Source organism: Clupea harengus, chromosome 18, assembly GCF_900700415.2.
Source record: "Clupea harengus chromosome 18, Ch_v2.0.2, whole genome shotgun sequence".
Taxonomy (NCBI): domain Eukaryota; kingdom Metazoa; phylum Chordata; class Actinopteri; order Clupeiformes; family Clupeidae; genus Clupea; species Clupea harengus.
In genome coordinates this window covers 6,727,910-6,744,796 of record NC_045169.1, presented here as the reverse complement: position 1 = coordinate 6,744,796, position 16,887 = coordinate 6,727,910, and the positions used below count along the sequence as shown (strand labels likewise).

The window sequence follows — 16,887 nt, the reverse complement described above, 5'->3', positions numbered from 1 at the left end:
CTTCGATTTTTGCCGTACATGCTATAAAGCACTTCCTTTAATGTGAATTTCATTCTCAGCCCTCAGCAGAATCTCAGGTGCACTGTTGATAACCTGCACATCAAAACGATTGAAATAATTGGGTGATTAATTTACGTTACACTTTTCAAAAGAAATACAAATGACTTCTGCATCGCAGAAAAAAAGTTGGAATCACATGATAACGTTAGCTAGTTAGTGTGTGAACCTAGCGAGGTTAACCAGCTAGCTAACTCTAGCTCGTGATTTATAGTTAGCTAACCATGCTGACTGAATTCTTCAAATAAGTTCGGTTCTCTTGTCAATGCAGTGTTTTTGTTAGGGTTGTGTCATAATTGTGTTTAAAATCTGTTTTTCAACTGAGGTTAAGTTATATATGCATGAAATCAAACTAGGTAAGACACGTTAGCTGCGGGGCTGTTAGAAGATAGGCTCGTTGTAATAGCTAGCTATTATACAAGGTTAGGTCAGTTAAGGTTAACAAGGACATTTATGCGTTGTCTTAACTCCAGCGATAGTAACCGTTAAAATGTTGAGCGGCACCTTTGCTTATGTATGATAAGCATATGTATGATTTTACAGTGTACAATTTTATCACAGGGATCCAGCCGAATTAGTGTTCAAAATGGCCACTGGGTTTGGAGCGACTTGCGGGCCAACGCCACTCTACAGGAGTTTCAATGGCTCACAGTCTGATGAAGATCCTAATGGTAAGATTGTTATCAGTATAAGTATGCACGTATAACATGATGACTATTTAGCTGTGGAGAGATTGCAAAGACAATCTACGTTCTTCACAGGAAGGAAGTGATGGAGTTTTTCCTAGATCTTGATCAGGTGCATTGCACACAATGAAGGGTGGCCATCAACTCCGTTTGAATATTTAGGCTTGTTGGATGATATTTATTGCGCAATTAACAGGTGTTAGGAGTCTCAAACCTTTATTTTAAGTCCTCCCATGATTTAGCGTTTTCACAAATTCAAGGATTTATTAATGCAGTATTTCGCCGCGGAATTTAGTATATAGTCACGGAATTTCTGCATTATTTGCTTTTTAATGTTATTTAATTCAAAATCACAGCTATTTTAACCAATTTTTCAGAATTCCTGTAGAAAATCCAGTTACTTTTGACAGCAACAATCACAACAAGCCCTCACAAGATCCTGGTAGGATCACACTTTTTTAGGAATTCATGCAGGAAATTGAGAGAGGAAAAACAACTGAAAATCCTTGCGATTTTAACAACACAACAAACCCTTGAGGGATTTTTTTTTAAGGGAGAATTGACAGCATCCTCATAATTATATGAGTGGTTGCAGTGGCTAGCCAGCCAGCCAGCTAACATTACACTGTACAGTAGTAGGCTACTGTCCAATATAAGGACAACATGTTGACTGACGTGGCAAGCGTAGCAACAACAGTGTCCCTCAATAAATGCATGTATGTGAATAACATTGTATGTCTTAATTTTCATTGTAGGGGATGATGCCTGGAACCCAGATAGGCTAGTCAAGTGCCCTTATGACCCTAACCACATGATACGTCAGTGCCGCTTTCCATATCACGTTCTCAAGTGCAGAAAGGTTGGATTGATGATTGTATTGACTGGTGTATTTACCACCCGTATAGATTTTTCTTAGTCATGTTGATCTTGGAAGTTGCAAAATGTTGTGATTTATTCCAGACTCCTCCTTATGTTGAAGGAGGGTTTCTTTAATAGATTGCCTCTGGTTCTTAGTCTGGTGCAATCATGCTATTTGTCAAGGATTATAATCTAGAATCTTTAAATGACAGATTTATTTAAACCTCTGCCATTCTTGTTTTGTGACTTTTTGGCTTTAATGTGAAGTTGAAACAAAACTGTTCTGCCTCTTAAATTTCATAATCCATGTTGCTTGTATTTAAACCACTTAATATGTCAAATCTAGAATCATCCCGAATTGGAGTGTGACCTGAGAACCTGCCCTTACAATGCACGACACATAGTGCTAAAGGATGGGCTGTCCCAACACATGGCCATCTGTATTGACAAGCAAGCGGTGGAAGAAGGTAAGGTCTCCTTCTGCAGTGTAAGGGCACTGTATAAAACTGTCCTTCCAGGATTTTGTGATAAAAAAGACAGATTTTTGTGGTGGTGATTTCTAAAAAAAAAAAAAAAAAAAAAAAAAAAAAAAATCAATGTCAGTTAAACTACACATAACCTATAAAACAAATAAATGAGGGATACAAATCAGGCATCAGAGTATTTTTGTGTTTGAGTATATTAATATTATTTTGGAATATTCATTCTAGATGTCATCTGATTTAACACATTTCTGAGAACTTTCACTAACATACTTGTGTGGTAATTTCACCCATACTTTTATTGAAATTTAGTTCAAATAAAATGTCCTGCTTTGGTTTGACTCTTTAAACTCTATTCTAAAGGCACCAGTTGTTAACAGTAATCCTGTACTGCAAACTGAACAAAAAACAGGTTTTAAAATGTATTGACCATTCCTGGCCTTCACCGATATTCTGCGCAATCAAATTACCCTTCAATAGGCCTATGCATGAAATTATTCAGCATTTGGAGATGTTGAAATGCCATCTCCATGCAAGACAAATGGCTGAATAAACAGTAACATGACGCCATGCCTTAAATTTAGTATGTTCGAACCCTATGTATATTTTCACAACTGAATGCATGGCAGAATAACAATAGATAAGTAGTTCATTTAACTTAATGAGAACATTTGTAGGTCAAGCTAATGTCTAATACCAAGCAAACCTCACCGTGGTTGTCAATCCATCACACCTGTCATTAAATGAGTGGGACATTAAGCAATGACAGTGGTTGAGACAGACTGCATAACCTTATACCACCATCTGGAGGCCAAAAGAAGCGGAAAGAAGTTGCAATTTAACCGTTTATTTTCAGGAGTTTTATGTTATATTTTTGTGGTGAATGAGAACATTCGCTGCATCGCAAAAACAAATGTGGTAAAATGCTGATTTTGCATTGAATTTGCAAATCACAGAATGGTGAAAAACTGGAGGGAATGATACATTCTCTTTTAGATTAAATGATGCCGATTGAAAAGCTTACCCCCACTGTTAACTGGTCAAGGTTAATTTCCTTTTCCCCCAACTAGAAATAGGAGCCAATTCTGAGCTTCAGAGGAAATACGCCGTACCAATCAGCACCAACACTTTACCGTCCAGCGAGGACTGGGATAAAGGTGGGTAGGAGTCTGCATCGTAGTTCAGACATGATTTGATATTCTGTATTCTGACTGTCACTTCATTTTGCTGACTTGTTAACATTTGATCACTGACCAACAGAGGAAGATAGTCACACGCCTCCGTTTGTGTGGGGGGTTACGTCTCAGATCAGCCCCAGGTTAGTGTGCTGGCTCACCCTGGCTGGGATTGTCATGGCTTTTGTGGGGGGTTTGCGATTCATCAGGACATTTTTTTTTTTTTCAGGGATGCATGCAATGTTGAAGTTTTCATTGGCTTCTTGACAAGAGTCTAGACACATGCTTGCTTTTCTCTACTGTTGGATTATGACTATGTACTCCGTAGACAGTCTTACTTTGTTTTTTTCTATACATCGTGTGTGTGTGTGTGTGTGTGTGTGTGTGTGTGTGTGTGTGTGTGTGTGTGTGTGTTTTTTGGTCCCACTGTTGGTTACAGCTGTTCAGGTTTGTGGCTTCAGCTCTTTGGTTATGTCAAGATTGGGGTTCTAATGCTGTGCCTCCATTCTCTTCTTCAGTCCCGAGGTCACAAACAACCTGGTTCCTGGACTGAGGACTCCACACGTTCTCCCATGGAAATAAATGGAGGGAAACGGCAGACGGTGTTTGCAAGTTTGGTTTTAGTTCAAATGTTCTTAAATGGAATGCACATTTTAAGTTGCTTTATTGTCGCTCCATCTTACACGGCATCCATCTTAGCGTCTTAGTTTAATTAGTTTGAGGCAATAAATCATAATTTGTTTAAATGTCTCAGTGTATTTTAATTGAGGGATCTGTTATGAACACCGATAGTCTTTTCCTTCCCACTAGCACTTCCCACTTTTTTTGGTTGGTGATATCATATACTCACACTAAAACAGGGGTCTCAAACTCAAATTACCTGGGGGCCGATTGGCGTCCAGTCTGGTCACTAGGGGGGGTAGTGAGTGACGTTTTGCTGATGAGTGACGTTTTGCTGATAATGACAAATACCATTTATAGCCTACGATTGAAGTTCTCGTAGTGCCTTTGTTTTGAAAATGTTCATGATTGCTTGCATGTTGATTAAAGGTATTGTTATTGGTTATTGTTGTTATTGGTTATGCAAGAACTTCGGCTTCAAAACTACAGATGCTAGCGAATAAACCATGCGGTCCTTTTTGTCTCAAAATGCTTGAAAAGCATGCATTTAAATGCTGCAATGGTAAAAAGAAAATGTCAACCATTAGAAATGCTGTTTTTAGCATTTTTTTTTTAGCTGAAGCAAATGTACAAAAATAACTTGTTGTGTCTGATTCATTGGACTTTTTGAGTCAGAAGAGTGTAGGTTGATGTTGGATTACACATGGTAAAGTTATTCCCCCTGATTTAATGGTGCTGATGTTTTACTTTTACTTTTTGTTTTGTTACATTATAGTGAGCAAGTACTGCAGAGTGCTTGGGGTTAAGTAGACCAGTGGACTGATGCATACAAATGAGCTGGACGCTACTGACCAATGTGGTACAACAAAACCTTTTAGTACAACTACTTTTTTTTGTGAAAATTGATATGGATTATTTTCTGGATATTTTTTTCCTCTTGATGTCTTACCTTGTAGAACTTGGAGAGAAATACAATTTCTTGATCTTGCTAGAGGGATAACAGTCAGGCCAGTATTGCATTGCTCCAAACCGTCCGTGTTCTTTCTCACCTCCACAGGAGGATTTGGTGCGGTAAATACCAAACATGACAGCCTTGCCACAACTCATAATGAAAATGGTTTACAGAAACCATTTCCCCCAGCTTACTGACTCAATAGTGAGATACACTAAGTTATGCATATTTCCAGGTAAAATTTAATTCAACTGTAGAATGCTACACAGAAACCAAAGCTTTCCCCACTTAAAAATGCAAATCCTTTCACACCTGTGTGTGACACAATAGGAGGCAAAACTTTAAAAAACAGTCTGAAGTCTGGACCACTGTTGTGACAAAAGGGATGAACTGGTCCAGGTATTGGCACGATTATCCTGTAGAGACAGCCACACTTAAGGGCTGGGGGTCCATTCTATACTGAGCCGTGCTCTGGAAGTTCTGATCAGGCGCCAGGTTGATGCGGCGAACGTTGAGGTCCGACGCAAAGGCCCGCGCCCGCTGGTAAAAGAAAAGCGACAGCTCCCGGTCCATGAGGAAGTTGTGGTAGATGGTGGCCAGACGGGTGCACAGGTTCAGCTGAGCCTTCTTATTGCCCAGGTCCATGGCGGCGGCCAAGGCGAGGTGGTAGTACCCAGCAGCATCGAAGGGGTCCTGGGGTAAGGAATAGAAAGTGGATTGTAGGAAAATAAACACGTACAAAGAAATAATTGGTGTAGACTCAAAACAAGTTGATAAAGCAGCTTGTAAGAAGTGACACCATACTGTGGCCAATAACCATATGTTTTGATTGGCATTTGAATTTCAGAAATCCTGGGGATGTGGCTGTATGGCATGCAGATGTTTTCCTCACTTAATATTCCCTCAGACTCGCCATGAACTTAGGTACAGTTTTATAGTTTTCATCAGTCATCAGTGTATTCTCCCAAAACAATGTAAGAGTGCATATGCCATTAAATCAAATCAGGAAGAATACTGTTGGTTAACTGGCTGCTCACACACACACCCTCACCTTGAGATCATAGAAGATAATGTCCCCTAAGGTCTGGTAGACTCTGACGTAGTACAGGGTCTCCTCGTCATACTGTAGTGGTGCAGGACAGAGTGACAGGGCCTTAAGGTAGTGGTGCTCAGCCATCTCAAACTGACCCAGGCAGTGGTACAGAGTGGCCAGCCGATGGAAGGCCACCCGCTCATTCAGGTCGTCTCCTGCAGCCAAAATGTTTCTCATGTGAACATTATGTTTTTATGTACTATTCCATCAACCTGCCCAGGGACTACAGGTGGAAAATAGCAATCTGCTACAACCTGGCACAATGCATATTCTCTTGTTGTACAAGATGAATGTTTTATTCTGCACTGTCCCTGTCTTGAAAAAAATAAATTACATTTACAATGAACACAGGGAATCACTAGATAGCCCCAATTGAGCAGAGAATCCCCCAATGCTCGGTCACAGAATAAACTGAATAGAGATCACCAAAGTTAATCCAGGTTGTTAACATAGAGATAAAGATTACAAATCCACATTGACCTCGTTTGAGGAGGTATCAAAACATGTTGCTGTGTGCTGCTCTAAACTAAGTACAGTACAAAAATCAAATCAAATCAAATCAATCAAAATCACCAACCAATACCAGACGACACCTAGTGGCCAATGGAAGCTAGCTCCATAATTCTGTCCACAGAAAGTGTCAGATGTGTGTGTGTGTGTGTGTGTGTGTGTGTGTGTGTGTGTAATCATACCGAGTGACACACTGAGGTCCAGAGCAGTCTGAGCGAACTCCACGGCCTCCTCACACACTCTCATCTGCAGCAGGAGCTGCGCCAGTTTATTACACAGCCTCAACTGGGAGCACACACTACCTGTCTTCACAGCGATGGGGAGTGCACGGTCCTGGAAACACACACACACACAGATGCAGAGGAAAATGGGCCATTACTTTCAAGTTACAGACTATATTTCACGTGGCACAGCTGGTGTTCAACCGTCATGGTATTGTAAAAAAATAAACCTTTACAACGCAACTGCAATAAGTCTTCAAGTAAAATCCTAAACGGTGAGGTCACTGAAACCTGCAAATCACGTGGAATCACATGAGTATACGTAAACGCTATAAGAACATTGATAGACAACTTGCCCTTTCTTTCATATCTTTCGATACAAAATAGGTCAGTAACGCTTTTCTCCATATCTTACTGTTATTAAGTGTGCCGTGCAAGTCAAGAGAATGTTGCTTTGGCGTGATCACTATCAACACTTCCAGCAGTTTATTCCTTGCATGTGACTTCCCGGGCAAAGAATGGGTCTCGTTAATGTGGCCTGTCTGTCAAACAGAAAGTGTCTCCTACCCTGTAAAAGCAGACAGCCTTGTCTCTCTCCGCTGTGCTGTTGAAGAAGATGTCCCCAGCGGCTTCCAGCAGCTCCAGTATGAACAGTGTGTCTCCAGTACTGAGTCCAACGTCCTGTGCCACCTGTGTCACAATCAGGTTTACACCGGCTATTAGATATATTACAATGTACTTTTTAATTTGAACCCCCTCTTGATTATCCCTCTTAATGTATCATAATGTGTCCTCGATGCAGATGTAGATGGTTCATTAGATTTCATTTACAAACATTTTAAACTGAATGAGCATCAACATACAGGCTTGTTTTGGTTTGTTTTGCCTGGGCAGATTCCTCAGGGTACCTGCACATAGAGCTCCACTAGCTCCGTCTGCCTCAGCATGTGGTAGATCTTCCCAGCCTGGAGCCAGGCTTGTGCCTCCTTCTTCTTCATGCCCAGATCTATGAAGATGCCCAGGCTCTGTTTGGTGTGTTCCAGTGCTGACTTGTAGGCCCTAGAGCATCAAAAAAATACATAAGGACTAACCTGCTTATCATGGTTTCTGAATGGGAAGAAAACTAAAATGCTTTTCTATAAAACATACTGTCCCCTTACAGCATATACACCAAGGGCTGAAAATGACATCACTTAATGATGTATAGAATTTCAGAATCGGCATTTTCCATTACCATCATATACTGTATTTGAATTCAAAGGTCCTTAGTAGTTTCTAGGAACTATAATACAATTCAGTTCGATCCTATATTTTCAAAAATGGAGTGTAATATATGCGTTAACAAAAGCTCACTTTTCAGTGCCTAGGCTTAGGTAGAGTTGACTGATCGTCTCCAAAATGTCTGCCTCCACACTGCGATCCCCCATGTGGTGCACTAGAGCCAGCTGGTGTTCATTGTAGATGATGCATTGGGCCTCATTTGGACACACCTGGGCGTACAGGTGACACAAGTGACGGGTGGCTTTGAGCTGACCTGGAAGAGGTGAGGACGACGGTGAGCCATTCCACGCATTCAAAATGGTGAAGAATTCTACTCAGAGGTCAGCAAGTTGACCTATGTTACATTGTCCCTTTGGCATAGTATATTCTGTGAATGATTTAGTGAGAGAGTGGAATACAAAAAACTGCTCCATATTTTTTACACTGAATTAACTGATTTTATCCAATAGAAGTTTCTGTACCCAGTTAGGTTAAGCACAATACAAAATCTCTATATTTAAACATAGACTTAATATAAAATGATATCTTTTAAAGTGTTATATTCTACAGATGTCTGACATAAAATTCCACTACAGATTATAATAAATGTTACAGGTTATCTGAGATCAGAGTGGTACTCTGGTGGACAAAACAGCAAATGATTTGAAAAACACAGCACCACCTACTCTCTGAGTGGTCTGATTGGATGGCAAGCAGCAGACCCCACTCATAGTAGATCTTTCCTCTCTCGTGGTAACCCTGGGACACATAATGCTGGCCCAGCTCCAGCAGCACGGTGATGAAGCTCAGCTCGTGGCCATCCAGCTCCTCTTCCTCCAGCTCAGAGAACAGCTCCACCGCCTGGACCAGGTGCTCCTCGGCCAGGCTCTTTGCTTTGGCCCGGAGGCACAAGAGGCCTAGATTAGCCAGCGCCACGGCCCAGTTGTGCCTGTCCTCGAACTCCTCGCACACTTCCGCCGCTGCCCGGTAACTCTCGGCGGCGTGCCTGAGGTTGCCCGTGCGTCCTAAGGCGATCGCTCGCATGTTGTACACCACGCCCTCCTGCTGCGTGGTACAGTGCTCCGGCAGCGAGGCCAGAACTGCGTCAAGGACGTCCAGGGCCACCTGGGGCCGCCCGCCGCAGATGTACAGCCAGGCCAGCCAAATCAGGGCGTCTGTGGCGTCGGCCTGGGTCATCCCGGACTCCGAACCGACGTCCAGGAGGAACGCCCGCATGTAGCCCACGGCGCGGTCGGGCAAGCCGTGCTGATGGAACAGCCAGGAGAGGCAGAGCGCGTGGACGTGAGCCAGGCGAAGCTCCGTGCCTTGGCGAGCCAGCGAGACGGCCCGAGTGAGGTAGGGGGCGACCTGCGCCGGGACGGCGGCGCCGTAGAGCCGGAGCGCGTTCTCCAGCAACAGGGAGATGGCGCAGAGGCAGTCCGAGAGGGTGGTGGACGTCTGCAGCGAGGCCTGGTGCGCTGAGCTGACGGCGAGGTAGGGCAAGCCTACGTCACTGTAAAGTCTCCCCAACAGCAGGTATCCGTGGCTGCGGGTCCCTTCGCAGACTCCGGAAAGCTGACTGGAGAGGATCTGAAGTCTCTCCAGGAAGGGCACGGCGCTCACGGCCTTCCCGAGCTTCAGGTGGAGCTTGGCGAGGAGGAAACAGCCACGGGCCTCGGCGGGTTTGTTGCGAGACAAGATGGCTTTTCTCAGCAGGAACTTGAGGACATCGGGATCCTCCGTGCCCGAGATGGCGTCTGGCATGCCCATCATCAGTGCGGCCAGGCGTTCCGACAGGGCGAAATACTTCTCTACATTTTTCTGTGTCAGGTAGATGAGTGCCAGGTTGGCGTAGAGTGCCACCAACATATGCATGTCCGTGAAACAGTCCCTCGGCACACTCAAGGCCTCCTCGTAGTAGACTCGAGCCTGGGAGAACTTTGACCTGCTGGCGCACATCTGACCCAACAGGAAGCAGATCCTGCTCTGAGCCCACAACTGGCGCTTCTTCCTGGCCGTCTCCCTGGCGACCCCCAGGTAGGCCACCAGCTCCTCCTCGTCTGCGTGACCGTGGAAGCAGGACATGAGGAATTCTGGGTAGGAGGTGTACAGGGAACGCAACTCCTCACGGAAATCAGGGCTGCCCAGGAAGGATAGGAGGGAGTGGTGCCCATCGGGGCTGGTGCCATCTTTTTCGGAGCAGACTATGAAGTTGGGCATGTCTTTGCTTTCCAGTTCCTTGCCTGAAGACATGTCCACGTCATCAGAAGACCGTGCAGTTCCAGTGGCTGTTCCATTAGATATGGTCAGTTTGTGCAGGTAATCCACAATTTTACTTTTCAGTTCCACTTCTGTCTTGGCATTCACATCTCCATCTTCTGAGGGATGAGCTACTAAAACATAGAATTCAGGTATTTTGTGACAGATCTGCCTACTATCAACTATAAATTAATCCATCTGTAATTATTAATATGGCTCAACAAGAGATTACCTAAAAGATGACTTACTTTCACTTGAAATAGCAGGGGAATCACTGATCAAATCTGGTATGAATAAAACATGAAGCATTATCAATGTGAATGAAACATGAAGCATTATCAATGATAATAGGACAATATTCAATGTTGTAATGAAACATGAAGCATTATCAATGATAATAGGACAATATTCAATGTTGTAATGAAACATGAAGCATTATCAATGATAATAGGACAATATTCAATGTGAATGAAACATGAAGCATTATCAATGATAATAGGACAATATTCAATGTTGTAATGCATCAGACACAAGAATGACAGCCCAATTCCTTTGTGTTAGTCTGAGGATTTCAGTGGCATGGGTCAGAGGCCTTCTCTCACACTGTCATCTCATGCCTCCTCAGAACTGACAAAGCTCAGGCTACACTTATTCTGTTGTAGGTCATAGGTGCTTGGCATCCAGACCTAAACACATGATATCTCAACTTGAACTTCCCACTCACTTGTGAAATGGGTGACGTTTACCGCAAGGAGGAATGTTAAGGTCAGGTTTTAGCTCACTGTCGTTCATTGTTGACTTTGTGTTAGTGTCCTCACTGTCACTGTTCAAATAGTTCAGTTCAGTCCAGGTCAGTGTCAGCAGCAAGCTTGTGAATCATGATGACATGATTAATAATTAAGGAAGCGATTATGTAATTTCACTTTCTCTGTAATAGGCCGTTTTCAAGACTCACAATTTCAGCAAGTCACAAAAGGGTTTCTGAATTTGTTATCATTCTTGAAAGAGACTTTATTTATAATAACAAATTGTATCTCTTGTTGGATTATTCAAAATTGAAGGATAAGAGAATACATTCGATATCATTTTTCTGTCAGAAATATGGTTTCTTTTTGAACTGCTATGTCATATTACAGTCCTTGTAGCTTTGAAGCGCTCTCTAGTGCTCTCTTAAGTAACTAGTTCACTAGAATAACATAACAAGCATAACATTACAAGACCTGACAAGAATTTTCTATCATCCTCTTCACTAATTAATTCCCAAGTGTAGAGTATTTTCAGGCTGAGAAGGAAGTTGTGGTACATGTGCCTAATGTCCAGTTTTTATACCAGTTCTTACCAAGTTGGTAGATAGTCCCAACCTCACTCTGGGATGTCCTTTTCAACATGTCAATCGTCTCCTCCTTAATTTTTTCCTGTTCCATTTTAAAGAACAACCTGTCTTCTGTGGTTAGAAAGATGTCGGTTGACCTACAGAGAGTAAATGACGCTATGAATCAAAATCATGTAACAAACAGTTATTTAATCACCAAGCAAGTTAATTAAACTAATTTACCAAACATTCAGTATTATGATATATTACACATTATAATATTTGGACTACCTAGGTGTTTCAAGCACAAGGTTTCAGATTACAAGCACTTAAAATGAACTTCATCTATCTTTGTATACGTGTGTTGCTTACATACTTACTCACAAAGACTATCTGTGGGTTTGACCAGATGTGTCTGCACCAGTCCTAGGTCTCCGTTGTTCTCCCTCCTCCCTAGGAACCACTGGAAGCAGGACACCAGCAGGCCCACCACAGCGATGCGATCGCCAGCTTCAAAGCTCAGCTCGTCTGGTGCGCTGCCATCATAATCCTCAGTGGCTACACAGGCACCTGTGGCTGAGAAAGACCCAAGTGTTTAGTCTCGGGCGCTGTGAGGTGGGATACTGAAATGGTAAGACAATGCACCTTCACTCTCTGAAGTTTAAATACTCCTTGACTTCATCTCAACAAAGGATTACACAAATGAAAATATATGTGTATTAATATCACACATAACAATAGGACTAATAGATATGTGTAGACATGCACAATAATAACATGCACTACAAACTCTCTTTGTGAATTGTTTACAAATGATTAAATTTGTGAAAATACATATAGAAAACATGTTCCTAATAAGTGTTGTTTTATATGGAAGGTCAGACAGAGTACATGCCAGGAGTATTTATACACACAGGTATGTGGGCATGACTTTGTTTAACACAAATAAGGGCCTTTGTATCTGGCCAAGTCTTACCAAATTGATAAGGGAAACTGTGAGTTTCTTTTCCTTTGCCAACAATGGCGCCTTCAGGACACGACTTCAGGAACCACCTATTAAAATACAAAACATCCCGAACCGTCTCATGAAAATTCTGCCAAAATAACTTCACACTAATGCTTGTTTGAGCATCAGTGTCAGCAGTTTATGCTGGTAAACCTGTCCTATAACAGCAGGATAAAGGCAACCTAAATATTGTTTGTAATTATGCATATATCTTGTTTATATCTTGTTCAAATGTGTAATTTGACAACATTGTTGTTGGGCTACAGGCATTCATGGTTTACAAGTAAAAATACAGACTGTACCTTAAGGGCAATGGTGAGATTAGATAAAAAAAATATATGAGTAAGGCACTTATGTAAACATTGAGTGTTGAGGCATGTTGTGAGTTAATCCCTCCCCCGTTACTCACTCATAGAAAGGAATAACTGGCTCCAGGCCTGGATTGGATTTGGTTCCTCGTGACCCATCTGCCAAGGACAGTACTGTCCATCCTGAGCCCAAAAAGGGGGGTTCAAACAGGGCGATGTCGCCTTTCTCCAAATAAAGGTCACTTCCTGAAGTTGAGCTGTCAAACATTTGGTTGGAGGTGCAGGTTGCATAGAAGGATCCTAATGGGCACACGCAAAAACATACATTTACATTGTTTGTGACTGACAGGGTTGAGTAAGGAGGAATATGAAAATGCTGAACATATTGAAAAAACTGAAGGAATATGAAAATACTGAACATCGGGTCTTAGTGAGACGTTCTTCAATGTCGATGATGTTCGATGTTGAACGTACCTTCCTGCATGAGGAAGCCTTTGTACATGAGGTTCATGGTGTCCTCCTTGATGGAGATCTCTATTCCAGCATTCTCCTGGTCCAGTGAGTTCAGCCAGAAGTTCTGGTCCAGCAGCAAGTTCTCCATGCACTGCCCCAGGAATCCTGGAGAACATTCCAAAAACGGGAATGTGAGGAATGGCAAAAAAGTAATTTCACCCAGTTTAGAGACAAAACCTTTCACGTTGTTGGCCTACTAGTTAATGTGAAGGCTTGAGTAAAAAAGTTGAGAGCATTTACTATCTTCTATGAATAACAGTGTGTGCTGAATTCATGTATAAAGCTAGTTAATGTAACATGCACAATAACTCTTACATTTATACTGTGAATTCAAAACATATTTGATTACAAACCCATTTTGTAATACGTGCTGAACTTCCAGATTTCTTCGAAGGTTTTGAAGGTCACATATAGAGCGTTCTCTTCACTGTTTATAGTTAACAGATTGGCAGAGAGCTCCTAATAGAAAGATGAAAAACAGGATTGTGTAGGCCTTGGTCACACTGGCTCTTCAAAGGGCTTCATACTTCAAATAGTGTGCAAGTGAATAGCGAGTTGTCAAAACACCTTTGATCCACTAAAAACTATAAGGCATAGGAAGGAAAACTGTTTCACTTTTTGCCCTGTATAGTCAGTTTGAGGTTCTTCTATTTGGACAGCATTGTGCATTCTACTTAGACTCAGCAAAATATCAAAGGCATTTTAAAATCTCTTTTCAGATGTCAAATTTAATGTATATATTTGCCTTATCACTTGAACATAGTTCTTGAAATCCTACCAATATATTTCTAATCATTTTAACATCATCTATGATATAATTACCTATAATATCAAACATTAATATACCCCTTAATTTGGAAACCCTTAATTAGTCTCACTCACACTGAAAACCATTTGCTCATATTGTGTTGGTATAATGACAGTATTGAATTCATAGAAACCAATTGCATGTGCTGTAGTGGTGAACTATGATGAGAAAATACCATGACATAAGTAACGTGTGTGTCACTTGGATTTCTGATTTCTGGACAGTCTAGTTTATCTTTTGGATGCTGCTGTGTGTCTTGGTGAGTCTTACTGAAAGCAGGGTCGTGACCTTTCCAGGGTCAGCCTCCAGCACACGGAGCTTCCCTCTCAGCACATCCTGTGCCCCCTCGCTGTCAGGAAGCCTGTCCGGCCCTTGTACCATTGCCAGCTGCAAAGGCAGCACTGCAACAGGAAATGGCAGCGATCAGTGGACACACCTCCCCAAAAACCACCAACCAAGACTGAATGTCCTTTACACCAGGCCCTGTCATAAACCATCAGTACGTATAGAACAGTGGTTCTGGTTCTGCTTTGTTACATTTGTAGAAGTCCCACCCAACAGGAACCTATGTTTAATATCATCAAAATGTTCATGTCCATCATGTTAACAGTGTGCTCTCAACTTGTATTATGTTTCTGTCTTGTTTTGTTTATTGATTGCGTTGCGTCTACTCTGTTAACAGTGCAGTCACGGTGAAGAAAAAATGTTGTCCGCTTCTTCACTATTGGCTAATGTTTGAACTACAGTTAGGCACTAACACTGACATCAATAAAGTAATAACAGGAGCTTCGTGACAACTATAAAAACATTTCCACACTCTCTGGAATTCATTGACCTAGAGAAGCAGGGTGGTCTAGGAGTACGGACGACAACATTACTACCCCATAGCAGTAACATAAGTGTTATAAACATGAGAAGGACCTTACACTCAGTGTAAACTGTGAGTGTTGTGAGTCTCACCTATCCTAATTCATAATCAAGTGGTCATTACAAGCTCTTTGGTGCATGCTCTGATGTGCATCTTACTAAACTTAAAGATTAATGAATGACTCATAGCAAAAGCCTTCAGGTCCAAGGTATGGTCTTGTTAAACCCTACAGAGCTGAATCAGCCTGGATGTCTGCCTGTGTGTGGGTGTGATCATTAACCTCAGGAGACCCAAAGCGGGCATAACAGCACTGGCATGTTTATGGTGGAAACGGTGCACAGAAGCAATGGACCTGAACTTATAAATAGTGGCTTGCACATAATTATGTACTCTACCGAAATGTCAGCCATACTGAAAGGTTGCTGTTCAGCAGAGGGGATAGGGAGACCAGTTAGTCTCCTTCTCACTTACAGTAGACAACCTATTTCATATGCTATGATGACAGAAAAGGGCACTCAGATCCTACTGTAAATGTACTCTTTGTCTAAGTCATATACCAGATAACGGTCGGGCACACACACAAAATCCTTTAGACTTTCTCCATTCACTTAAAACACATAATTCAATACAGTAATGTACAGGCCATAAGCAGACCATATTCAATTCAATTAAATTAAATTGTATTTATATAGCGCCAGAACAATAACATTGTCTCAAGGAGCTTTACAGAGCCCAGAGCCTGGACCATATGATCGCATGGTAATGATGTTACCTGTGGGAATGTTGTCCTCAGAAGTTGAGCACTGACGCTTGATGCTCCCAGTGCCCCTTGAAGGCGTTTGCTCTGAAATGAAAACGCGCTCACAGTATATGCCACATGGATCCAGTATACTACTTCCTTTCCATGAGTGAAACTTACAATGCATTCTATATAGTGAAGACTGGGACTGATCAAGTAAACTAGGCACACAAAGTTGGTGACTTTGGAGTAGAAGATATAATTTTGAGCAGACAATTACTCTAGAGATAATTTAGGTTTATGGGAATAGAAATAATAATTGTATTATAACCACATACTTTTTTATAGCTAGAACAATTCAGTTTAAATGCAGATAGCAGACAGAACAGGCTATGAAGGATGACATGAATAAGTCCAAGAATCAGGATGATTCAAGTCACTAATGAACTTACCCATTTCCCTGGTGCCGTAGGTGTCCTTGTTTAAATCCAGGTCATGGTCTGAATATTGCTCTGCAGATAATTCATGACGGAGTGTTCGACGTGGTCGAGCAGTCTCGCATTCAACTCCGTTACCGACTTGAACACGGGAATTTCGATGTGCGACTGTTGACATATTGTTAAGAATGAAAGCGTCACTGCGCTGAGGGCACGCGTGTCCCTATCACGCGCTCTTCACACCCATATCGCAATTCATAAAATAGTAGAAATGCCTAGGAAAGGATGACACAAGTTGCAGATGCCTTGATGGCTTGTCACGTACACGGTTCGCAGACGACCATTTCGGGTTTGGTGCAACGAAAAACGCACAACTGAGTGACAGCTGTCCAATGTCTTGGCAGCGGCAATACACCTTTAACTTACATGGTTCACTCCGCAGTTTAGGGACTTTCATGAGACAGGTTAATGATCACTGACTGACCAAATATACTGTTTGTTAAAGTAGCCAACACGCGTTTTCCTCATCTCATCTGCTAGTATAGGCTAAACAGAAAAGGCAGTTTGCCTTTTCCTGAACACTATAGCATTCCGAGTAACGCCCATGTAAGTGAAGGCAGGATGGTCAATATAAAACACCAGCAGTGACATTTACTCTACAAAGAAGTTATTTGGCTAAATGGGCGCGTGCTTATTTGCTTAGTTTATCCAGTAACAGTTAC

General features: G+C 42.1%; 2 protein-coding genes across 4 annotated transcripts; one reads left to right on the top strand and one right to left on the bottom strand.

Annotated features, from left to right (window-relative positions):
- Positions 1 to 16: 16 nt before the first annotated feature.
- LOC105893945 (gametocyte-specific factor 1) lies at positions 17 to 4,004 on the top strand. Of its 2 annotated transcripts, none has more exons than XM_012820411.3 (7): positions 17 to 122; positions 619 to 728; positions 1,499 to 1,602; positions 1,948 to 2,068; positions 3,154 to 3,240; positions 3,344 to 3,401; positions 3,777 to 4,004. In XM_012820411.3, exons 2-7 carry the CDS (start codon positions 644 to 646, stop codon positions 3,838 to 3,840), a joined length of 519 nt encoding a protein of 172 aa, XP_012675865.1. In that variant the 5' UTR covers positions 17 to 122; positions 619 to 643; the 3' UTR covers positions 3,841 to 4,004. The 2 variants fall into 2 exon arrangements, with proteins under 2 accessions (XP_012675865.1, XP_031441199.1); XM_031585339.2 differs by lacking the exon at positions 17 to 122 and adding an exon at positions 310 to 413.
- Positions 4,005 to 5,050: 1,046 nt separating this feature from the next.
- On the bottom strand, positions 5,051 to 16,740 carry LOC105893937 (SH3 domain and tetratricopeptide repeat-containing protein 1). Of its 2 annotated transcripts, none has more exons than XM_031585165.2 (17): positions 16,181 to 16,740; positions 15,762 to 15,833; positions 14,392 to 14,522; positions 13,667 to 13,772; positions 13,275 to 13,418; positions 12,902 to 13,100; positions 12,463 to 12,539; positions 11,867 to 12,062; positions 11,514 to 11,644; positions 10,423 to 10,458; positions 8,602 to 10,305; positions 8,009 to 8,189; positions 7,564 to 7,714; positions 7,223 to 7,345; positions 6,617 to 6,767; positions 5,883 to 6,079; positions 5,051 to 5,524 (listed from the first exon to the last, which is right to left on the bottom strand). In XM_031585165.2, the coding sequence occupies exons 1-17, from the start codon at positions 16,341 to 16,343 to the stop codon at positions 5,243 to 5,245; spliced, it is 4,044 nt and encodes a 1,347-aa protein (XP_031441025.1). In that variant the 5' UTR covers positions 16,344 to 16,740; the 3' UTR covers positions 5,051 to 5,242. The 2 variants fall into 2 exon arrangements, with proteins under 2 accessions (XP_031441025.1, XP_031441024.1); XM_031585164.2 differs by having other exon boundaries at positions 8,602 to 10,308; positions 16,181 to 16,739.
- Between the last annotated feature and the right edge of the window lie 147 nt (positions 16,741 to 16,887).